This window comes from Myzus persicae, unplaced genomic scaffold (genome assembly GCF_001856785.1).
Source record: "Myzus persicae strain clone G006 unplaced genomic scaffold, MPER_G0061.0, whole genome shotgun sequence".
NCBI classification, from domain to species: Eukaryota; Metazoa; Arthropoda; class Insecta; order Hemiptera; family Aphididae; genus Myzus; species Myzus persicae.
In genome coordinates this window covers 81161-108018 of record NW_019103698.1, presented here as the reverse complement: position 1 = coordinate 108018, position 26858 = coordinate 81161, and the positions used below count along the sequence as shown (strand labels likewise).

Sequence of the window (26858 nt, the reverse complement as noted above, 5' to 3'; positions counted from 1 at the left end):
AGTTATTTTATGTGTGAATATTATATTTTTGTCAACATTTAAAACCCCAGACACCTATTGAAAATATTAATTTGAAAAATCTCACTTATTTTTATTTTTTAAATCCAATAGTTACAATTTATGAAAACCTTGTACAACTACATTTTAAAATCTTATGTGCTAATATTAAACATTTTATAAATGTGTAACTAAAAAATAATTTTCAACTTTTAAGGCTTATAACAAAATATTAATATAATATTGCTGCTGCCTTTTTGAGTAGGTGGGTATCTACATAATTCAATAACTGATGTGTGACCGTGACTGGAGATAAAATTCTGATTGTATCATTACGTATGCCATAAAAATGTATATTTGAAAAACAATAATGTTTTACTGATGATTGAGTAAATCACAAATGACTACTAAAAAAAATACCAAAAAATTAAGAATACCTTCTATTATTATACAATCCCAATAAGTTATTTTTCAAAGATAAGAAATTCTAGTGAAAGTATCTACTACCTACCTATTAAACGTAATTAAGTATAATCTAATATTTTAAAATACTAATTAACTACATAATTACTTTATAATTCTGTGTTACAATTTTTTTTTGTGACAAAATGTTTTATGTATCTATATCTATATATACACAGATTGGTACACCTATGAATCACGAATACCATTGGCACGGTTCGGCTGGGTCCGCTATACATAATCCGAGACAATTTTTTTCCGCAGCATCAACGAAAATAGTTTACATTAAAATCTCATGCCAACTCTACAGTGTCTACGCACGTAGACATTCACACATACACACTCACATACCACTGACGGCGGCCAATAATATAATTGTCACTATAATATTTTTAGTAAACAGCCGTCGTAGTCTTACTCTGGTAGCGTAGTAGTCTCATCGCACAGCAACACTGCAGCGTCCGTATTTATTGTTACAAAAGTACGTAAGAAGCATATTATTTATTATATATTATATACATTAATATATTTACAAATCGATTTAAGCACTCGTCGAACACAAACAGTTAGGCTCAACGATTTTTACGTATCAGACTTTTTGAATAGTTTTAGTGTAGTGCTTGGATTTATTTTATCAAGTGACATAAAAAAAGAATGGTGCGCTCTCATTAATTTAGGTGTATATTAGTATAATAGCAATAAATAATTTAATATAATGTATTCAGAGGATGCCATCTCAATATTTGTTTTCTTCCTCAGACCCACGTGAAACATAAATAAGAATCAGTCACATAAAATCGTTTTTTATGATTTTTGATTAATTTTAGAGTTAAATCTCCTATTACAATAATTATAGAGGATAATGCTTGTGAGGGTGTAACATATGTATTGGTTTTATATTTTATTCTTATTTGACTTGAAAGAAAAAAAAATCATTTTAATTCATGTATAATTTTTGTAATGTGTAATTTTACTCAAAGATTACTAAAAAAAAAATTATTTTGTGTAATGAGTTTTGTCTACGTGTGCGTGGGCCAGAGAGAGAAAACAAACAGTTCTCTGACATCATCTCAATATAATATAATGCGAAATACCTAATATCATTGATTTATAATACTACGGATTGGTCACTGAGGTACAATATATATTATGTTGCGCTAAATTAAAATATAGTATTTAAAATCAATGCTTATAGAACGTATTTTATTGTTGTAAGCACTAAGTTTGATCGAGATTCGTCGGGCCACATGGCTGCAATGTCCGGTACGTTTTCATTGTCCTACAACCGTCGGCGCATGGACGGCGGTGGTACGATGGGAGGAGGAGCAGGACGAGTTCCGTGCCGTCATTATGCCACGGAAAGAAGGCGGCACAGATATTCATCGTTTTCCATAATGAAATGGTTCCGGCGGAGCAAGCACTACGACGACGACGATTCGGCCTGGTTCCGGGACGATTTGCAGCGCATACGGCAAGCGTACGTGGAACAGGAAGCGGACTACGCGGCAATTTCACCGGTCGCAGCACGCCGCAGGCCTACGACCGCCGCCACGTGGTCTAGGTGGTCCGGTAGCACGACGACCGTGTACAGTTTCGCGTATGTAGACGGAGCGCCAAGGGACGACGGCAAGAATGGTGTCGTCCCAACAGGACGGGACAGACATCGTGCAGACGACGACGACGACGACGATGTGGTCGAGTACATCGACGCGGCCACTCTGCCGGTGGCGCATCGGCGGCCGACCGACCGCCGTCAGCCGCACTCGCCGTCCAGCACGGCCAGGCCAAATGACCGTACTGGCGGGTCCGCGATGACGGGGACGATGACGGCCACTAGACGACGTAACAAGAGAGCCGCTCCTCCTCCGCCGGCGTTGACGGTCAAACCTGCCACTGTGGCCGTCGTTGACGGTGCGGCAAACACTGCGACGGTGCAGCGACGAGCGGCTGGTACGATTTCGAGGAAAAAGTATAGGGCGCCTCAGCCGCCGGCGGACGTGTCGGTACCGCGGCCGCAGCAGCAGCAGCAGCAGCAGCAGCAGCAACGCGGGCCATGCCGCCGAGCCGCACCGGTGCAACACCGTAGAAAGGGTCCGGCGCCCAAGCCGCCTGTCGTACAGCAACTGCAGCCGAAGCCAGTCATCGCCGCCGCCGCCGCAGACGACGGCCAGGAAGCCGGTTCAAATGTCAAGCGAAAAATCTCGCAGTACGAGAGGGACCGACTCATGCAGCGGGTGGACAAGATCGAAAAGCATTTTTTGGATAAGACGGCGACGGCTCCAAAGGCGCAAACGACGGCGGTCACCCGTCCCCACGGATTCGCGTCACCGGCGGCGCTGTACACAGCCATGGCGGCCACGAACCTGACAGAGTTGGACAAGAGAGCGGCCGAGATATGTCGGCAGAGGAACCACCGCGGGGTCGGCGTACCGCTGACAGCCGACCACAAGAACGCCATCGTCACGGCCGTCATCCGGAAATCGTATCCGAAAACGACGACGACGACGGCGGCGGCGGCGGCGACCGACGACGGTAGGAGATCAGACAAAGTGCCTGCGCCGTCTGCGGCGGACGACGAAAAGCAGCTAGTCCGTCACAAGCGTTTAGCGTTTTTCCAACAACAGGGCCGTACAGGACAAGCCGACGACGGCGACAGGGTGGCAGCGAGTGGCACGACCGTTGTCCCGAAACTATCGTCACACGGAACACAGACGGCCGCCGACGCGTCCAAGGTCGACGTGACACCCGCGGCCGACACGGACGTCGTCCGGAGTGGCGGCGGCGGCGGGTGTTCGTCTGCCGCAGGTACAGTATAATATTATGCAGGAATTTAGTTAGTAATGATGTATAGAAGTACGGTACTCTGACACATTTTTTAGTTTCGTAAATGTGCAACGTAATAACATTATATATTGGATTTTTCCAATGTCCAATTTATAAGTAGGTATAGCTCAATCAAAGTACCTATACAATATTAAAGCTCTCGCTCCTGTATGTATGGAACACGGGAAGTGTTAAATACGACATAGCTAGTGTGACTAGTTTTATTTAATATGTAAACACGCTGAATATTTATATTTTTTTATTGAAACACGGCGTCAGTAGTTATTTTCCTCCAAAAATGAGATATGTAGGTACCTACCGCATTCATTCATTCATTCATTAACTTCTACAAAAAAAAAAACAAATCTAGGCCGTTTTCCTCCATAGTCAAAATAAGAATTTGACTTAATTACTAAATTGTTATAATAATTTCAAAATTGAAATATAATATACACATTAAGGTTAATTTTACATTATAATAAATTATTAATATTAGCAGTGTTATATACTTTTATAGGAATAAGAATTGTATAATTAGTGTCCCAATTTCATACACAATACAAATCAAATAAATAAAATAGTACAAACAAAATAATTACCCAATATTAATGCCAAGATATCACACTTCAATTGCGATACGACTAAAAATGAATTAATAAGTACCAATTACATTTGTTCGTAGTTATATACAATTAACTTCCAGGTACCAACAAAGTTTCTTTCTATCCAAAAAAAAATAAATATTAGATAGCAGTTAATATATTAGTATATCGTGTGAGAATGTATAATTTTGGTACAATGTAATAGTGTAATATGTATATGGGTGCCACATGACGGTATTTGGTTAGATGTATTATGATATAACTTTTGTTTTATTTGATATGCCATAGCCATTTTGAAAAGTTGATATTTAGAAAAACATTAACCATCAAAACGTCTATAGAATAAAGTTGCAAAAAACCTGTTAAATACTTATTGTATATAAAATAGTATTTTATCTTGATATTAGGCATTTGAGATTATCTATATATCGACTGTTGGTATGCCATATTCATTACTGAACACAACAGTTACCTTAGACTCAGGGCTGGCTTAAATATATGCAACATTCTTAAACATACCTAACAATATTCTATAATTGTATGTATTATAAGATTGAATATATAATTTTAACATTTAGAAACAAATAGACATAATTTAAGTACAAACAAATGTGTGAACGAAAACGGCACTTATACCTACCTCATTTTTGGAACAAAATGGTCCTGCTCCATTTCATACATTTTTTTAAATTAAAGTCTACAAGAAGAATATATATAATAATTAATAACAAATACATATACAATATATTACAGCTATAACTTATTTTATTAATTATTTTGTTCCTTCGGTACATTTTTAGTAAGTAATAGATACTTTGGAGGGCACCATCCTAAAATCGCTCACAGTTAGTCCCATGTGATCAATCACGTATTCGTGTAATAGTGAATTAGTTATTATTTATTTATCACTGATACATTTATCCGTTTTTGTACGTTAAATAATTTATATCTATACCTATAACGTTAGAAAACATAAAATGCAACTTGCTAACGCTCTTAAGTCTTAACACTATTTAGAGCAAGTTGTGAACATAATTTGTTAATTTTTGTAAAACTATTACCTACCTATAAAAATAAATAATACCTAAACTGTATAAATTTTATAAAGATAATCAACAAAAATAAGCTAATACATATTTTTTGAATATACCTAATTATAAAGTGTAAATTATACAGGTGATTAGCACTTTAAAATTAAAGTTGTAAAAAATGTTTTGTGTTGGCACTGGGCATTCTTAAATATTTTTATTCTAGCCAATAGTGTACAATACAGCGCAGGGGGCTTAGGGGCCGTGGCCTCCTCCCAAGCTCGTATTACTAAAAAAAATTTATATTACATTATAACAAAATTACAAAAAAAACATTTTATAATATCGAAAGTTCTTTGAAAATTATGACTTATCCCCCCAACCTTGTTTCTGGAGCTGTCCCTGATACAGTGACGCAGCAGCCAGAATTTTGGTTTGGGGGATAAAACTAAAACAATTTTTTAATTTTCTTGAAATTACTGGCAGGGATATTATATTATATTATATTATATTATTATATTATATTATATCGATAATGTATTGATCATTGATGATAATATAATATATGTATGGTGTATACAAATATATACTTTATACAGTTATATATATATGTACATTGACGTCCACTCTCCCGTAGAATGTGTAAAAGTTACTTGCTAATTCTAGAAGTATACTTGAAAATTCTCTCAAATTACTCGTAAAATATTTGTACAATATTTAGATTGATAAGTTCATGAACATGGTACATTTAAATACTTAGATATAGAAATGTACAGTACCAATAGCTGCTGTTTGTTAAGCTATTTAAATATTTTTAGTGATTGAAATTTTTTATTAATTTTCATTTGGAAATTACGCTTTGAACATGGTTTGTCATAATAAAAATAATAATTTAATTACAATAATATTAAAACAGAGTATTATATTATTATTTTTATATTTATACATAATTGAATATTTTTCATAGTTTTTGTATAATTGTATGTGTTTTATTCATGTTTTTCTTTAGATCTATGTAGATTGTATTCATATAATATTTATACTGGCACAGACCTTGTTACACCATATACACACTTAAATAATTAAATAACCACATTATTTACTTGTAGTTACCTACTATAAAATAATACTAGGGGCCGGGTCGATATTGGATTTAATTCAAAATCGGCGTCAATAGAAAAAAACGAGTAAGGGAGTAAGACGCTCTGCTGTACAGTAGGTTACAAATAGGTTTCAGTCAACATTTTTTATTTTAGATTCTGAGTGAAACGATAAAAATAAAATAAAAATAAAAAATAAAAAAACATTCATCGTTTCACTCAGAATCTAAAATCAAAAATGTAGACCGGCCGATCTCAAGTAGACTTGACGACAAATTCAAATCTGTTTTCAGAATTCTTATCGCTTCACTTTATCAGTCGGTACGTTTGCCAAAAAACACCTCTTATGTAACGCGTGTGTTGGACAAAGACAGTCGTCACCGCCACCGATCCCCTTAAATTCGAATTAACGATATAGTATCATTGTATACGAAAAATGATTCTGAGCGGAGACTGTATGTCGGGCTAGGATATTTTGTATTATATTTATATTGTTATTGATTATTATTACTAACCGATAGGTTGAATTAATATTATTTGCTACATTGGTATTTTATAATATACTTCAAAAGTTTCAAGTACAATTTACAATAATATTTTTAAATTACAATAATATGACTATAAAAATCGTTATTCTTATTTATTTAGTATGTAATTTCGTCTACATTTGAGCTCAAAAAAACTGTGTTTATATTTTTTTAATATTTTTTGGTTACAGAAGAATCTTGTATGAATCCTTGTTTCAAAATTTCAATCCTTACCTATAAAAGTTGAACGTTTCAAACATTTTTATCTAATAAATAGTTAGTAAATTTTATCAACATTTGAACTTAATACTTACAAAAAAAAAATCGTGCCTATATATTTTTATATTTTTCAACTGCTATTGAAACAATATATCAGAAACTTCGTATTAAATTTTCACGAATTAAAACTATAAAACTGAAAATTGTAAGTTTATAAACAGCGATTCCAAATAATTAATAATAATATTTTTAAGTATAGAAATTGATAAAAAAAATGAAATACATATGATGAAAATTTAAAGTATCGTTATTCTTTTTGAATCACAACAAAATAAGGAAACCACTCCATGGGAAATCAAGTGAATATCCAATGTTGAAACAATTTTAACTTCACTCATAAAAATTTGATTTGATTTTCCAGTAGACATTTTTTTTTTTGTTGACGAACTTATAAAAAATCTTGTATTAAATTTTAAAATCTTGTTTATACCTAAAAGAAAATTTTTTGTGAATTTCTATACCAAAATAATTTTGCAAATTTTCGTGATTTGTACAAATTTTGCTAAAACTTAAATTGTATAAATTATTATTGTGGATTTACGATGAACTTTTTTTATAATTTTTACTTATAAAAAATTATTAAGAATTTTTACATTTTCGAGGTTTTTATCGAACTTATTTTTAAAAAAAACTCATAAAAATAGAAAAATTCAAATGGCCATAAATAGCTCAACATGAGTCAATATATTTTGAGAATTTTACAATTATGTAAAAACTGTAAATAATAAGATAATAAGCAGTCAGTAAAAGTTTTATCTATCTTCGATAATTTTTTTAAAAGTTATGTACCTATACCAAAAATTAAAATCGATTTTGTGTAAAAAATCTCGTTTCTCTTTTTCTTGTTTTTCCTGGCGCTTTTGAAAACTACTGGGAATTTTGAATTTTTACCTCCCGAATGCTCTAACTATATTCGCCCCAAAAAAGATACTGAAGTTGAAAATTGAACCATTATTTCAACTTCCCAGTTATTACATATATTAGCATTTACTACCCTAAGTACCTACAGTAAAATTTTTAAACTGTGTATAGTTATAGACTTCTAGAGTATTAACATTAAGTTGAGGGATTCCAAGATAGCACCTATTAGCTAATACACAATTATTGTTATATTGTTACGGACTTATTGTTTCCCAGAACTTATTAGAAATATGTTTATTTTACGATAAACGCTTGCATAGGTAGTCAATAGTCATTCTAAACGATACATGGTAAAGTGATAAGTGGTACAAATCAAATACCTAATTAAAAAATGTTTTATTTAATACATGACATATTTTCTAAGGTTCATGGATACATATTATTATGAGGTACAAAAACTGTGGAAAAAATTAAAAATGTATTGATGCATATTATATTGAATTATATCTTATTTTAAACTAATCTGTCTATCGTTATAGCTAAACTAATTTTAATAATTATTTTATTAATAATACTCGCATTCGTGTAAGTAGAATGTACATAGTTTATGATCAAAAAATAAAACTAAATACAAACATAAACTGATTTTTCTCATATACACTATTATATATTTAATCAGCATTTTTCTGGTAATAAATATGCACTGGTGTCTGGTAACTTGTAATCACATCTAGGCCCTCCCCACATCATAGGCGCACATGGGAGGGGGGGGGGTGCTTAGCACCCCAAGTTTCCTGTAAAATTTATTTCAGTAATCCACCAATAATTTGTAAATTATTATGGTTTATTGAGTTGGACATTTTTTTTTCCATTATAATTATTAATATCTATTTAAATAGACAATATTATTATAGTTCACCAATTCACAGTATTGTATGATTGCACGTATTTTTCGTCTAAACATTAAACAATAAACAGCAATCATAATATTATAGGAAATTATATTAACATTTATCTAATCTTATTTTATATTCTTATTATTATCTACTGTTCGCGGTTGGCTAGACAGTCGATGCAATAATTATAAATTTAGAAAAACGTTTTTCGGAAGAAAGCTTAGAGCTGGCCGAATCTGTGGACAACTTTTTTAACTAGGATGAACAAAGTGTGTGTTTTATAAACACTTATAAGGTATATTTGATAAACTAACTATTTAAAATATTTAATACGTGGTCATATCTTTTGAAATATTATTAGTATATAAATCTGTTTATGTATATCAGGATATCTTGAAAATATCAACAACTAGTTTATCAGCAGAAATGTTGGTCTTAAAGAATAGTGTACCAGCCAACTTTGTATTTGAATACTTGAAAAATCAATGTCATAAATGTTCGTTTCCAAATGTCTATAAACTAGTTCAAGTGGAAATGACAATTCCAATTTCTTCTTCAACGTGTGAACACTCCTTCTCGACTATGCGTAGATTGAAAAACTGGTTACGCACCAGTATGGGCCAAGAAAGATTTTCTAAGCTATCTATACGCTTAGCATTGAGAGAGATCTTACCAATAAAATAGATGGGGAAATTATATTGCAAAAATTTGCATTATCAAATAGGAAATTAAATCTTGTTATTATTGTATTAAGGGGTGTGGGAGGCAAAGCCGCCCACGGGCCTGTGTACCATAAATTATTCCAGCACCCTCTAAATTCACACCCTATGTGTGCCTATGCCCCACATGCCGTATACAGACTTCCATATAAGTTAGCAGCATGCCTGCAGCACAAGACCTCCGTAATTAAAAATTATTATGCTTATTTATCCATTTTCAATTTTTTGACTCTGCGCTTGGCGTTTAGCTTTTTGTTTTGAAGTTTTGTATCAATATTTATCAAATAAAAGAGAAAAAAGTAAAACATTTCGAATGTCTATTAATAGCTCTAAGAAATGCAAAATATTTTGAAAATTATATCATGGCATAAGAAAGAAAAACAATTTTAAAAATAAAAATAATTATTTGGTGACAATTTAAAATAATATTTAGCTACCTAATATCTAAGTATATTTATTGAATTTCAACAATAAAACCAAATTCACTATGTAAAAATATGATGCAAATAATTCCGTTTTCCAAATTAATTTTTTGTTGTTAAAGATTTGAAGCAAATGCTCTAAAATGTGATGACAGACATAAAATAATACAGATTATTTTAAAACCAATACATTCATCGCTCAGAATCTCTAATACATTTACATACATTTAAATTTGCTAACTGCTGACATATTATAATAAACTCTGTATACTTTAAGAGTGTAAGACCACAGATGATGGTGACCAATAGGCCGCAATAGCCTATAATCTATTTTATATACATATCCAAAGTATCAATTTTACATTAACTTATGTTAAAGATAATTAATAATGCATGTTATACGTGTTATATATTGTATAGTTATAATATACAACTACTAGGTTTAATTGTATACAGGTGGTGTACACATTAATATCTGCAATATACCTTGTACAGTGGTGTATTATAGTAGGGTGGCCTATATTATTATTATTATTATTATTATCATATAATATGCCTCTAATCGATGTAGAGAATAAGCTACATATTAATTTGATTGTATTACCGTTTTATTACCATCTTGAATCGTGGTTTTAATGAATATAATTTTTATTTATTATTATAGACACCTGCCTTTTTATAAAATTAAGCTTCTTTGTTTATCTGTAAATCTATAACTATAATAGTAATTTTAATTCTACGACAAATAAATCCGCATATAAAATGTCTGTTATTAAATGTTCCAAAAAACCATCAATTTATGTTCTTAAAAAATAGATTGTAATTTAAATGTTCCATATTAATAACATATTTTTTTAACTTTCCTCGTAGATAACACAATACCATTTATAAAAATTCACAGCTTTAAAATCAAAGACAATATATAAGTTATGAATGTATTTATAGATATGTTTTGTAGATCATTCATAATTTTGAAAACCCATCTATAGGTACTCAATTAGGTAGAATCCTACTATTAATAGTTATTACTTTTTAATACCTATGTTATATTGCAAGTACATTGAAAAGTCGTCCGAAGATTCGTTTATATTCCTTATTTTTTTATAAATTCAATGAGTTCTGTTTGGGCCACATAGAAACCACTGGCGGGCCGCAGATTGAGTATGGATGGCCTATACAGCATACTTTTTTTGTTAGGCACATTTCGTATCTTTTACTAATCACAGTTTTCATCTTCATTTGTAATTAAATTGGAATTATATGGATGTAATGTTCTTGTTTTTGAGCTGATCTACAATCTTCTTTATGTTAGGACGATGGACTGTAATAAAACGTTTTTGAAATTCACCTTGATTCCTTAAATTATTTCTTCAACTGTGCGTAGACTTAGGTTTTGTGTTTATTCATACTCTTTTCATTATAGATTAATGTGCCACATACTAGTCAAAACGTAATTAGTGATTAAAAAAGGTTATTTTTTAAAAAATTGATAGCGTTTGGAGGTTAAATTAAATTTAAGGTACAAGTTATCTTGGTACTCTTTATAAATATTGGATTTTGGGTATTTATTTTAATTTTTGAGAATCGTGTGGGATGGTTGGCTGTAATTTTTAAACATGACCTTCTGAGGAACTTAATACATTTACGCTAAATATGCCACTGTACATGTATATACTTACAATCAGAATGAAGTATTAACCTTAATTGTAGTAAATTTTATCTGCTACTTTTCAGGCACTAAAAATTTGCCATCTGAAGATAAAGATAATAATTGTTATCAGCAATTAAAGGCCATGGAAATGCAAAGTGACCTAGTACTTCATAATGGTCCCTTTGAGTGCGCTGTGTGTTTATGTACATATGATAATAATGGCGTTGTGTTACGTGATTGTTTGCATGTATTTTGTAGGTATGAAAATACGACTTTGTTGTTTCCCATACTTACATATAGTGTAACCTACCTATATTATTTACCTATATATGAATATGATACACCCAGGGATGGGCAGTAATATCGGTTTGTAACATGTTTGATACAAGTTAAATCACCCCGTTGCATTTTGACATTTTGTAACTTGTAACCTGTAATCAGTTAGGTACTTACTTACATAATTTCCATACTACATTAAGATGTATTTCATTGTAACTTCATATCAAAATTACAGACTCATCCCAGGTCCGAACGAATCTATATTTTTTGGCTATTAACTCCACATAAGCCGTATTTTCACATGATGTAAATAGGTAGGTGTTTAGAAGAGACTAAAACACCGGAGCTTCGCATTTATCAATAAACATGGTCATATCGCTACCTACATTTAATATAGTTGGCTTATAGCTTAAAAGTATGGACAAAACCTATCAAAACATAATCTATTCATGCTAAATTTGGTAATACACTTACTAAAACACATCCCAATTTTTTCGATTTTCATTAAAAATTTACTAGCCAATTTGCAGATGGATTCTTATATGTGAATGAATTCTGAGTACAGAAATTATTATAGAATAATGAGATATCAACAGCAAATTGGTTTTGAATTTTTAAATAAATTATTATAAATATCATAAAAATACAATATTAATATCATTTTTTTTATAGGTTTGAGTTTGTCACATATTTAGCATCGCTCAATACCTAATGGGTATGACTCTATTTTTAAATGATTATTTTATGTAGGTACCGATCTGTATAATAGGTACATGATGAGTATTTCTTTGAAAATGTATTAAGAATTAATTTTAAAAATGTTTACATTATTTATTAGTTTATTATTATTTAAAAAATACGGAGAAAATATTTTTTTGCGAAGTGACGGTTCTATTTTATTTTAAATTGCAGTGATTCGTGCATAGTTACGATGCTTCTAAAGTAACTTGTATTTATAGTAGGTCTACCCATTAGTTACATCGGTAAAGCACGATTAAGCATATACCTTTTTAGTAACACCATTGTGCCAAGAATATTTTATGCGATATTGTCACATTCACGTTGCCGAAATTTTGTAATTTATTATTTTCACGTCTTATTATACCAATTATTTTTATATCAGACGCTAGCCGAGTGAGCCGAGCCCACCTTTATCGACAATTTTATCGATTAATAAATTAGTTCAGGGGCAATAAAGTTCTGTAATACGTTTTAGCATTGGGGAAATATAAGATAACTACGATACGATTCCAAAGTTATTATAGAAATAATATTAGTGTTATTATTATCAAACGGATCGTTAAAATAGTATAACGTGACAACTTTATTGACTACGCAATAGTATTATTATTTATTTATTTTTTGACATGTTGTATTTTGAATTATTATAATTATATAAATAAATATTCTGCAGACTGTAGTTCAAAATTGAAAATGGCAACGCTGCATGGTTTTTTTATGCTCAATCGTGTAGGTTTTGTTTTGTACTTCGATTTTCTTTTGATATGCCCACAATTTTACCCAATCGTGTCGCAAAAAAAGGTGTTTTATGCCCAATCGTGTCTCAGTCAGTTATATCATATTCGATTTATATCATTTAACTAAGCAATATTAAGAGAATGTTAATAGAAGAAGAAGAGTCCAAGTAAATTATACTTGTAATCAACTAATTACCTACATAAAACTTGAACAACTTGTAACTCGTAACTTGTATCGGATTGTTCTATAAAAATAACCTATCTAATTATTGCTCAGCCCTGGATATTATATTACATAGGCGGAGATCGGGGGGGGGGGCTTACGGGGGCTTAGTCCCCCCAAAATAAATGATTTTAAGTTAAAGACCCCCTAAGAATATTAAATAAACAATACCGTAATTTTGTATAGTTTGCAGAACTTTTTTCATTATTTTATATTCTTATATCCACAATTATATAAGTGTACCTAGTACATTACATACACACTATTTACCAATTTATTATTTACGGTAACACACCGAACAATTAAGTCACAATTCACAATAATATTATATTGTGTTTATATACCTAATATTGTACATATTTTGTACCAATTGGCCATCTATATTGAATAACATATTATACCATTCTATTTTAGATGGGAAAAATATTATTTCTTTTCCTAATTTTTGTTAATTCTCGAGAAGCGATAGCTATTATAGGACTATCGCTATAGCTGTATTAAACCTATCGTAAAGTTTATCGCGATTGAATGAATCGTTAACCGTATTGACCATTTTATACTAAATTATATTTTACTTATTGTTTGATGTTCTTGGGAAGACATTTTTTTTGAGATTGTGATTTAGATTTTTAATAAATAATTTAGTTCAAATATGTTTGAAATATTTAAATTTAAATCGTTTATTAATTATTCTCTTTTTTTTATGTTTGTAACTATTTAAGTTGTTATGATAACGAGTCAACGAGAACAATTTTTTATGAGTGATCTAATGTAAAAATTAGTTTGTTGGGGGTGTGGGGGCAATGCACCCACGGGTGTGTTTGTCATCAAATATTTGAGCCCCCCTTAATATTTCACAAGATCTCCGCCTATGAATGTATATACTAACCTAACCTTCTATCAGTGTTGGGAATTGACTTGATAAGAACTTCGCATATCTCATTTAACTTAATGATAAATGCAGATGTATAAATTCTGAAATTATCTAGTAAACATTTTATTTCTAAAAGTTGTATCTATTAATTATTTTCATCGCCTTAAAAAACAGCCTGTTAGTTTTAAGTAAAAAAAAAAAAATGTTTTGGTTGTTTGTAATTCCGAATAATATTGAAAACAAATATTATATTTATTTATTTTGAATACCTATCTATATCCAAACAAATTTAAATGAATTAGTGGAGGTTAGACATTTTCGCCAAAAAAATGGATTCGTTTTGGGTACAGCCCATTTGCGCCAAAATAAAAAAGGTATATTTTTTTCTCAAATAATAATCAATTAAATAATAATTAATACAATTTTATTTAAATCATAGTTAATTGGTAAGTAAAGTAAAAAATACGAATGTTTTTAAAATAATAATCAATAATAGCTGTAAATACACATTTTTTTACAGAGTAATTAGGGTTCTAAAATTTCATGAAATTAATTTTTTTGAAACTTTCATAAAATATTTCATTTTAATGAAAAATTAAATAAAATGTTTTTTTTTTTTAATTGTAGTGAGAACTACAGTTAACTTTTACTAAGTAAGGTAGTTATTTAATATTTATTGCCTTTGTGTATTGTGTATAAGTATAATATACCTATGAATCTTAATGTATACTGTATAGTTTATACATATAAAATATTAATATATATATAAATTTATTATAATGTAATGTATTTGTATATGAATATATTGATATAATGATATATCAGTATATCACATAAAGTATTGTTTTTTGAGTTCAAATAAAAAACATATTCATGAAATATAATAATTAGTATTATAATTTGTAAATAATAATTATAAAACTTTAAAAATTAAAATAATAAATATAAAATTAAAATAAAACCTTTAGTATATTAGATATAAATCAAAATATATAATAAAATAGGTATAAAACTAAAAGTTAATATTTTTGAGATTTAAAATTTCATTTTGAATTCGGATGATAGCTCATTAAAAAAACTATCTATACCAGATCTTGATCCTTCGTCATTTGAATCAATTGAATCTGTTTTTATTTCCAAATCACTAATTGAGTTTTTTTCTTGTAAATCTGCTAATTCATGAGCAAAATTGTCTACATCTGGAGTTGGATCATTTACAAGTAAATCATTTATTTTGTCTGGTTTTTCATACTTTAATAGTTTTAAAACCTATAAATAGTTCAAAATAACTGTATTTGTAATTTATTTAAATCATACAAACAAATAGACAAAGTGTTAAAATGATTATTATATTAATTTTTATAATGCTAATAATATATTATCTGCAGATTATGTTTTATAAAAATTAGTTTTCTTACTCTTTCATTAGTAAGTCGATTCCTTTTAAGAGAATGAACATTGTTGTATGAACTAAATGTTCTTTCTGCGGCAGCCGAAGTGGCAGGTAATGACATCATTTTTATTGCCATCTTTGAAAGTTCTATTTCTGAGCAAAATGCATTCCACCAGTTTAATCTATTAGTATCATTTATCGCTGCCCACAAATATTCTTTACAAAATGGTCCAGTTTTATTTTTAAAATGACATAAATCAGCTATAACTTGTTTAGCATCAACATCTAAACTGTCCAAATTCTTAGATAGTTGATAAATAAACTCAACTGCATCACTATGTTCTTCAGTATTTAAGCATTTGCCTAAATATTTTGGATCAAGTAAATGAGCTGCATTATGTATGTTTGAAATACACAATTCTCTTCTGATTTTTAGTGCTTTGATAATTTTTTTTTCTTCAGTTTTGAAATTTTAACATTTTTGTATAGTGTTTTTAAAAGATGTTTCAAGTGCTTTAAAAATAAATGTTACACTACTTAATTTAGGAACATCACTTTTGATTATTTTTATCCATTTAGCAAGTGGGTTTACAACTTGATGAAAATAGTAAATTTTATCCCAAAAATCTGCACTACTGATTAATTTCTTGACTTCTGGTTTTAAATCTTTTTCAATGGCCTCTTTAATACTCATTGACCTGATTATTTGTTTACTTACTAGTAATGAATCTAAAAAAACAATTACTGAAGCCCACCTTGTAACAACTGGCAACGTAAGAGCATTAGAGTTTTTATTATTTTTTCTTTCTTGGAGAAACAATGCATTTGTAATATATCCTCTTCTAATATTATTTATCCAATATTTTATATTTATACTTCATTAGCTGATATTGTCATATGGATGATAAATATGAAATCAGTGTGACCATATAATTTTGACTTTATTATGGACATACCAAAAAACACAACATTTTGAAAAAAAAATATTTTTCAATATTTCATTGAAATATTTCAAGAAGGGTGAATGTTTCAATTTTGAAATATTTCAAAGTGAAAATTTCATGTGAAATATTTCATACTCATAACCCTAAGAGTAATACAAATTGAAATTAGTTAATAGTTAATGTAATAGTTAATAGTACTTACATATTTTTTATTAATTATAATAAACTAAAATTTTTTTTTTTACAATATTTTCTTTTTTTAATAATAATTTATCATACAATTTTTTTAATTAAATTATAGTCAATAATACGATATTTTTAAAAATAATTCAATAGATAATAAAAAATAAATAAAGATTTTTTTTAACATATCTTCCTAATCTTTATTGTAATTAAATGCAACTATTTGCACATATTAATAACGCATTAATTTTTTGTTTTTATAATTCACAATTGCTTTTAAAGTTTTTTTAATCTGGTTTTAATTTGTGCTTTTTAACTTCAATTTTTTTAGGGTTAGGTATATTTTTAAGTTTTTAACACAATTGTTGATTTTAATATGAACATCTGTTTGAACTGTTTTTATTAAAATTTCTAAAAATGTAAAAATATTAGGCTGTGATTTATAAAATTGTTCATTAAAATGTGAGTGAAAAGATTCACAGTTATTGGTGGTTCTAGTTAAATCAGCTGCAAACGCTGCCCAAATGTTTGGAGGGAAATTGCTATTTTCTCCGATGTAGTTATCTACTAAATAATCTGCATATTCTCGGTATTTAGTATCATCAGGAATTTCAGACATAAAATCATCAATGAAACAAGCGAAAACTTCCTCTAGATCGAGGAAGGTTAAACCAAATGTAAATTTAACCACTTGTTATCCTTATAATCTGAAGTTAACCCTAGTGATTGAATTTTCCTGTACCAAGCTTGAGTCAAGTGAAAGCGACAGCCTATAATCTCGGATAATGGCCATACTGAATTCACAGCGAGATAGATGTATAGCTAATTCGAAATCAACAGTGACGTATTTTGGTTTAAACATTAAACTGAAATTTTGTATGGCTTTATTTTTGATGTATGATAAAGCAAGTTGATACGTATCTGTCGATTTATTATTTAAAATACAAAATACTAATGGTACGTAATAATCGTTTATAAAAACATGAATAACAAACAATTGAACCAAATATTTTGGACAGTACGAAAAAAAAATGTATATCGTTTCTGACTTACATAACAATTTTAAATTTTCGTGACATGTAAATATAATTATATTAGATAATGCGTCATTAATAAATAAAAATCTTCGTTTTTAAAAGTGGTTAATTGTAGATCGTTTAATGCTTTATGCACATCAGATACAGATTTAGGATTCGAAGGAAGAGTTTTTTACGAGCATAGTAAATACTTTTTCGTATAGCGGATACATCAGATATAGTGAAATGTATATTAGTTATGTGGTTATTCATTTCAGTTAAAATAATTTTCCTAGGACGAATACTTATGTCTTCGACAGCTATACGCTTGCATGCTGTCGTTACATTTTGTCTTGCAATAGTTATACATTGTTCGTGATTATGCGAGTCTATAAAATTAAAATTAAAATCGTTTATGATTTGATAACGTATAATTTAAGTGAATTTTATTATTATTATCAGAGTAATACGAAATAAAAAAAATAAAAATAAAAATTGTAATATTGCGAAAACAGTGAATTTGTTTGATTACCTACCGTAGGTTATTGTAGGTATTACGGAATTGTATATTACACATTTTATTAAAATAAAAATTAATGTTTGCAACATACCATGCTTTTTAATAATTTTTCCACCTTCAATTAATATTTTTGCTGGACATATTTTATTTGAACAACGCCACCGTTCAACATTTTTAGAAGATGTGTACGCCAAAATATACTTATGAGCTTATGGCCATTTTCAACAACCATTTTCTTCCCTCGTGTGCTTGTTATGATTGTATACTCCATTCTTATAATTGATTATTCAAATAATTAATAAATTCGAGAATATTATTAATTGGAACGTAACGAATGTCTGATGAAATCACACTGCGGTCATTCTTTTGGTGAATAACGATACCTATATATCCGATAACGGAGTACGATAATATTATATATCATAATAAAACTGATACCTACATACCTTGTTAATTTATCCTTCAACACAATAATATACAAAGCTATAAAATCTATAGACTTATAAAAAGAACTTTACTATACGTCATAGATACGACGTCTTTAAAATATAAGAATTAACCAAGTCGTTAATTTAAAATGTTTACACAGGTAAATTTGGCGCAAATTAGCTGTTTGGAAAAAACATACCTTTTTTTATTTTGGCGCAAATGGGCTGTACCCAAAACGAATTCATTTTTTTGGCGCAAATGGGCGTTGCCCGAATTAGTTATTATCTTACATACGATTTTTGTTATCTGGTCTCAACACTGCTTATATAAACTATAAACGTACCACATAGGTATACTTACATTTGATTTACGTAAAACTATCATGTCTTCTTACTCAATTTATGGGACGTTCGACAAATTTGTTATTCAGGCTTTGTCTGCAAATGACGATTGATCATTCAAAAGCCGAACAAGTTGAATGTCCTTATATAGACGAGCGGTATTCTTGTACGGGGGTCTTGCAACACCGTGAAATAAAAAAGGTAGGTACATACCTAGAACCTTTTTAACTCAAGCTGTTTATTGCATTTTTTAATGTTTTTTTGCACAGATATTGGATTCGGATGAAGAGTATGAAAGATTTTTGCAAAGATCAGTGGAACGGGCCAGACAGTTGTTGGCGAAAGAGAAAAACGGTGGATCTTTTCAGTGCAGACGACCCGACTGTACTGGTTGGTGTTTGATCTATGATAAGAATGACGTCTTGGACTTTAAATGCCCGGTTTGTGGGACAGTAACATGCGTACGATGTGGGGTAAGTACCTACAGAGTATTTATGAGGTAGTCTAGTATTCGGAGAATCCGAGCTGCCACCAGAAAAATTGGTCACATACAAGTTGCGGAAAAATTCCCCAGGTCATTATTTTTGACATAACTACAGTGTTGCGGGCACGGTTTTGATTTATATGTATTAATACTTGAATCTGAAGTCAATATGAATAATTTTATCGTGTGTTTTGTTTAGGTATTAACAATTTTTCGAATGATGAAATATGAAACCATTCAGTCGATTTCCCTTAAGTGTTGCCCACATATCTTTATTATGATATAACGTTATTTTTTATTTTTCAAAAAAAAATGTTTAATTACCTAGTTATTTTCTGAAGTCTAAACTATACTGAGAATGAGGTACCTGACTATGACTGTTTTTCGCCAGATAGTATTATTTTAAACTAAACCTAAAATACTCCGATAAAAGTCGTAATTTAAATCGGTTTATTGGTTGGTGTGACATTAAGATAAATGTTAGCCTCAACTAACTTAAGACTAGATTACCTGATGTTATATAGTTCAAAATTAAAATGATTTATATTACGTAGTTAATATTTCAATGAAGTCAATTTTGTTAGTTAGGTAAAATACAAGAAATAGGTCAAAAATGTTTTGAAAAATCAATTTACAAATTTAAAAAAATGCCCCAAATAAATGTTGTGGTTTCAGCATGGAGTACTCGAAACACAATTGTAGCTTGGTAGACATCTAGTAAGACATTCCGAAAAAAAATGCAAATGCATATATTTATAAATAGACAATATATACAATGATAAGATTTTTAATATTTTTTTAATTTTAATTAATATTTTACATTGATTATTTAAATACAACTGTACATAAAGCTAGTAACTTGTTATTAAAATTGTGGTTAAGTGTTATTTTGTACCAGAGTGTATAACTTGTTATGCTCTAGTGTCTAGATGCCATACAACGAAAAACAAGAGGGTTAAAAAAAAAAGCTTATTTAAAGTTCCCAAAGTAAGAAAATAAAAAAATTATCAAAACTTTAAATTATACATTACTATACCTACTATGTCTTATTTATATTTAGACTCGTAGTCATTATAGAATATTTCAAAATTTAAACTTTTTTACTACCACAAACCATTTGAATTTTAATTGTATATTTAAGTGTACTTTAACAGGGCCAGGTAATGAATAGTAATTCATAATTTATACGAGTACTTACATAGACGAAACTAGACACTTTTATTAGGTCAGGCTGAATGAAAAATATAAAAAATACTTCTATTAACTTTATAATATAGTAATTTTGTTAAATGTATATATAATATATATAAATTATTTTATTATGAATATTTTTTTACAATTTAAATATTTAATAATAAATGAAAAAATATGATAATTAATTAATACATTTATAATAATAGACAACGATTAAAAGGTACCATTTTTTTAAATTCTTCAATGACATTCTCAACATCAATGTTAATAGCCAAAGACTGTTCCATGTATGGTAGCATAAGGTCATCTAAACGGTCTTGTTTCATGGTGGATCGAAGTTTAGTTTTTACATGAGTGAGTTTAGAAAATGCTCTTTCACAAGAATCTCTGGTTACTGGAATCACACAAAAATCTCTAATAATTTTTATAAAATTATTATATATACCTTCAATTTCATTTTTTCGGAACCAATCTAGCCACGTCATATAATCTTGTTTACCAAGTTGTGTTACACAATCTAAGTCACTAGACAAAAGTAGACGGATTTCAGAAATTAATTCCTCTTCAGAAATATTAAAATATGACGATAATAATTTAATATCATCTTTATGTGGCAAGTTTTAACATTTTCCCGACTGCTGTGATTAAAGATATTGTATCTTGATCAATACGTTGATCAATACTACATATAAGAGAATCTAACACGGGAATCAATACAGTAACACGAATTTCTTTTTTTTTTGTATTGAAAATATGTTCATTATCTATGTTATCATCAAAACGTTTTGATTTTTTCCTTAACTTAATCGATGGTTCATTAATAGCATATTCTTTGCAAATTTTTAAAACGTTGTGTATGCTTCATCTCAGAAATCATTATTACAACATAATTGTTGTAAAGCTGAACAAAGATTCTTAACTTCATTTATTGCAACCAATAAATTAATTGAAGGATTTTTAAGTGTTTGACTTATTTTCAGAATTGATTGTAAAATGGGATTAATTTAAGAAATCATATCTAGTCCACATATTCGTACACTTATAAGAGTGGTATAATACAAAACGTACATGTATACGTTTACATGTATAAATATAATAATATTATTATTTATAATGCCTAAATAATTATTAAAATATATAATACATACAAATTTTTAGTCAGTATTAGGTCAGGCCATGGCGTGACTGGCCTGACCCGTAGTTATGCCCATGAGTATTGAATACTTAGTTTAAATTAAAAAGAATGTAGGTATATTATATTAGGTGGTAAAACGTAGCCCTCTTATCGAACAATGCGCTCCTGGTGGCAGAATAACCATACGACTTTGGTCGGCTCGTATTGTGTTACGGAGTTTAGTCTGCTTATCCGTCATCTTCGTGGCTATCAATTGGAGAAATCTTTTATAAAGAATAACATAGGTTTGCAGCCGTTTGAAAACTGATCACCGCGTCATTTTTAAATTGCCGAGGTTTTCAGACACTCATTTGCTAAACCCTAACGACAATTAGCCACCAGGAGCCCTACTGCAAAGTCTCTAGTTTCGTGAGTCGAATTGTAAGTCTATCTATCATTATTAACACAGATAAGGGTAGTAAAAATGTAAAATGATGTACAAGCTATAGACGTGTATTTACACTTTTGAATGAATCATTAAATATATATATTTTTTTTTTCTATTGCGACACTAAAAAAATATATTTTAGAGAACCTACGCAAGTGTGCCTAAATTTTATCAGGGCACCAATAGGCCACACAATATAACAATTATTCTATCATGCATTGTACAAAATATGTATCACAAACGTGCTCAGTAAAATATAATACAATTTAAATACAATTTTTTTTTTCTTACTTTCGTACTTATCAAATAATATTTTAAATTTTGAATGGAACGATGAATGTATTGATTTAACAATTAGGTTTTTTTTTTTTTAAATTTACATCTTTACCTTTTGTGACAGTAAAAATGCTTTGATTTTCTTTAACATAATTTTTTTTTAGTAAAGTGAATCTAGTTGGTACTTTGGGGGCCAAACATCGAAATTCTCAATAGTTTTCATAAGCATCATGAAAAAAAACGACATTTTAGACATTTAAAATTTTAAAATTTGTATTTATAAATATAAAAATAATACGAGGTTTCTTATAACTTTTTATATCAGTTGAGAGATATTAAAGATCCATAGACACTGTTTTATTTTATAAGTATTTAAAGTTAAAATTTTGTCAATGTTCATCAAAATCTGAAATTTTTTTAAATTAGTTAGCAGTTAAAAATGTATTAAATGTTCAATTTGTATAGCTAATTATTGATAATTTAAAATAAGGATTCTTATAAATAGTCCATACTGTAACCAAAAAATATTTTTATTTTTTTTATTAATATTTATTTATACTTACCATCTGTTACATAATAAAATTGAGCAATAAGTGAAAGAGATAAATGAATAAAAAGTGGCTTGAAAAAAGAACAGATTTAAGAAGCCTTCCAGTGAAGATTATTACAGTATATATACAGTTATTTAAAAACATTTTTATGAGTTTACAATAAAATTATAAATACAATTAGGCAATGAGCTAAATTAATAGGTCCCAACACCACCGCCTTTTTAGTGACCAAAAAATATATATATTTATAAAATATTTTATACAGTTATATTTTACAGACATTTTAAATTCTAATATGGACGAAAATTACATATTCAAAATAAGAATAACAAGTTTACTTGTATTTTTGTAATTTAAAAATATTTTTTGTGGGTTTTTCAAACTTTTAAAGGATATTATTATAGTTAATATACAGTATACACTATGAAATTTCCAAAGCAAAAATTGATTTAATCTACGGTAGTATTAATCCCTAACATTAAATAAATTACTTTCATTGTGTATAGTAAAATTTATTTAAATACCAAAAAGTTTTAAGTCCACGCGAACAATATTTTTGAATTAAATAGATTGAGAAACTAAAATCGTTATTCATTATTTAAATATCTAATTTTGTCAACATTTGAACTTCAAACGATAAAACAAAAGATAATGGCTATTTTTGGAAAAATTTTGTTTGGTATGTTTTGTTTTCCTAATATGTAGTAAATTGCATAAAGAAAAACTTGTGATCTATGAGTGTATATAATATTTTGTAATTTAGCTAGCCTAACATGTTTTATCAGCACTTATATATAAATACATATCTTAAAAATTCTTTGAATATTTTAAAAATTTCTTTGAGTAAAGAAAATTATAATTTAAGTAATACCTTCTATAGTCCCTTAAGGTTCTATGATCAATATTTTTAGAATATTAAAAAGATCTTCTATGCATTGTATTTTTAACTGTTGAAAACAAATAACAAATAGATTCTAAATTGAAGGTTCAAACCACTACTGTAGAACTAAAGCCGTGGATTTAACTTGAACTTTATTTCTAGAATCATGTATATTATATGTTGTAGATTTTCTGTCCTGAAAATTATGCTTCACTCATTAATTTAATGCAATGTTTTAAATTAGAGCTTGAACAATTAGGTGAAAATTATAAATATGTTAGTGCCCCACAGAGGAATGCTCAGGAACTTTGAACTGTAAATGATCAGTTTAATTAACATAAATTATTCTATTTGATTTTCCGTTCAATATTATCGATGTATATGTATGTTACTTACCATTATTATAAAAATGTACTTATAAGCCCGCATATATGTTTTTTTATTTGACAACAAGTAATACTATATACCCATTTTATAATTATTTCAGTCAATCCACACACTAGGAAAAGGTTGTAAACGAATCATGGATGTAAATGACTGTGACGGCACGCTTGAGGTAAATTATTTACTTAGTTTAAATTGTTTTAATTTAACTATATGAATTTGTTTTACTCTAAGAATCTTATCGAACGCGGAGATGCTATGCCATGTCCAGGATGTAGTACAATTCTGTCAAAGCAGCAGGGTTGTGATTGGATTAAATGTGCTGTATGTTTTATGGAGATTTGCTGGGCAACTAAAGGTCCAAGGTGGGGACCTAAAGTAAGTTCAAATAAAAAATTCTTTAAGTGCAATTAATTATGGCATGCGTTAGTAAGACTAAGACAATACATACGGGTATAATGCTAATATTTTTAACATCAATTTGCTTGGATGTGTTTTTTTTTAATTCAATAATAAATCATTGTATACAAAAAAGAGCAGAGACGTTATGTTATCCTAGAATACTTGTATAAATAATCGAATTTAATAGTTTAAACAATTTTTTATAAAAATTGAAAGTATCTCATGGCTATAAATAACTTAACGGTGAATTTTTGTTTTTGATATTGGTAGAAAAACAGTTCAAAAATATTAAAGATGTATTGGCACTTATTTTTATAAGCATTTCAAGTTATAATTTTAGAAAAATTCAAAATTTCAATTGTTAATTACGATTTTTGCGTTTCTATAAGAAAAAAAAAAAATTATAGTTGCCATTCACAACCAAAATTTGATAGCTATTCCAGAAATTTAGTTACATGAGACTAACATTTTGAAAAATACCCTCAACTATGTAAATAATTGTGACAAAAATAACAAATTGAATAGGGATGTTAACACTGTAAACTTACATTGTACAATTGCCAGTTGTCTTTAAACTTGGATCATAATATACAGATTATTTGTTTTAGGGAAAAGGAGATACCACAGCAGGATGTATGTGTGGCATACCAGCAGGAAGAAAATGTCACATTGACTGTAAATATTGCCATTAGGCATTTGATGGATTTAGGTGTACATTGTATTTATACATTAATAAAACTAATTTTTTACAGTGTTTGAAAAGTTATTAGCTCACATAAAAAAGAGCTTTGTTTACCTCTCATTTGGGCTAGAATAAATTAACCTGTATCTTTCCACATTCCTACTTAGGAACTTATTTTATTGCGTTTATTTGTTTTGAATTATATGAACTAAATATTAAAAACAAACAAAGCACCTGTGTATCTGTGTAGTAGATGGTAGATAGTAGGTTATTTTCAATGCAGTGATCAATAAAATTATGGTTAACATTTTGATAATTTATAATTTCAACCTAAGACATCAAGTTTAACAAATAACAATTAAATGCTAAAAGCAATACTACAATTTCTTATTTAAGTAAAACAAGATTATTAAGTTATCATTAGTCAGATTGTAATGTCCCAATTTCAATAACTATTATACCGATAAAATAATTAAATAATTAAACAGAATTGTGTATAAATATGTATATTGTTTGTTCGAAAATTATTCCAAGTATTTTTCAACATAAATGTATACGTAATAGTGAAGTGAAGGTGTTAACGATTGCTATGTGAAATACTGAAATCACTTTCTATTTATCCCTGCTCTTGCTAAGTTTCCGAGTGTCTCATAACTCATACACCACGGTGTCCATCATCCTTGTATCGTAGAGATGCAAAGTAATTCACACTGTTCGATACTCGTCAGGTAAGCATTTTCCCAGCCGATAAAATGATCACCGCCAGTTACAAGCAAATCTCGAAGCTTCGTCGGCTATCGCGATAATCCCCGCCGCACTCCAGCATAACAGGCCGGACCTTTTACCGTGGGCAGTGTCTTCCTCGTGCGTTGTAGAGCAGCTAGAGGACGGTGATTCTTCCTCTGTATTTTGACGACCATTCGACATGGTGTATCACCATGTGAAACGACAAATGTACAAAGGTACAGTGCAAACATATACTAGCCCTATATGGTTGATAACACCAAAAGTGCTTTTATTATAACCAACACTGTTGTCTATCGGTTGATAACCTTAAATTTATTCGACGGTCGAACCATATTTGTAATTTTGTCGAAAATTGAATCTAAAAACAAGTGCCGTTTTCTTTATTGCTTCAACAAAAATAAGTAATCGTATATGTGTTGGGTTGTTGATTGTTGCAATATTTATATCCTATAAAAATACAACGAATGTAAAATTGTAAAGTTTCCCCAATATACCCCACGAGAAACACCTGAAAGGAGTGTGGGTAAAGACTGTACAACTATTAAAAGAAAGTTATATTAAGTCCCCACAGCGGTGGCGGTGGTGGTATTTAAAAATTGAACATTTTATAATTTTGTAATTACCTGCAATGATTAATTTTTGAGCTTTG

General features: G+C 29.3%; 1 protein-coding gene across 3 annotated transcripts; it reads left to right on the top strand.

Annotated features, from left to right (window-relative positions):
- Positions 1 to 163: 163 nt before the first annotated feature.
- On the top strand, positions 164 to 25692 carry LOC111035106. 3 transcript variants are annotated; one of them, XM_022316617.1, is made up of 8 exons: positions 164 to 940; positions 1676 to 3264; positions 11451 to 11625; positions 19137 to 19248; positions 19317 to 19520; positions 24482 to 24550; positions 24613 to 24756; positions 25389 to 25692. In XM_022316617.1, the coding sequence occupies exons 2-8, from the start codon at positions 1707 to 1709 to the stop codon at positions 25470 to 25472; spliced, it is 2346 nt and encodes a 781-aa protein (XP_022172309.1). In that variant the 5' UTR covers positions 164 to 940; positions 1676 to 1706; the 3' UTR covers positions 25473 to 25692. The 3 variants fall into 3 exon arrangements, with proteins under 3 accessions (XP_022172309.1, XP_022172311.1, XP_022172310.1); XM_022316619.1 differs by having other exon boundaries at positions 164 to 1594; XM_022316618.1 differs by lacking the exon at positions 164 to 940 and having other exon boundaries at positions 1609 to 3264.
- Positions 25693 to 26858: the final 1166 nt, after the last annotated feature.

What these genes read in the sequence shown, in the direction of transcription:
- LOC111035106 (XM_022316617.1), top strand. Translation starts at nt 1,707, where the DNA reads ATGGCTGCAATGTCCGGTACGTTTTCATTGTCCTACAACCGTCGGCGC. An exon ending in CGGGTGTTCGTCTGCCGCAG is followed by an intron (nt 3,265 to 11,450) that starts GTACAGTATAAT and finishes GCTACTTTTCAG; the next exon opens with GCACTAAAAATTTGCCATCT. An exon ending in ACTGTGACGGCACGCTTGAG is followed by an intron (nt 24,551 to 24,612) that starts GTAAATTATTTA and finishes TTTTACTCTAAG; the next exon opens with AATCTTATCGAACGCGGAGA.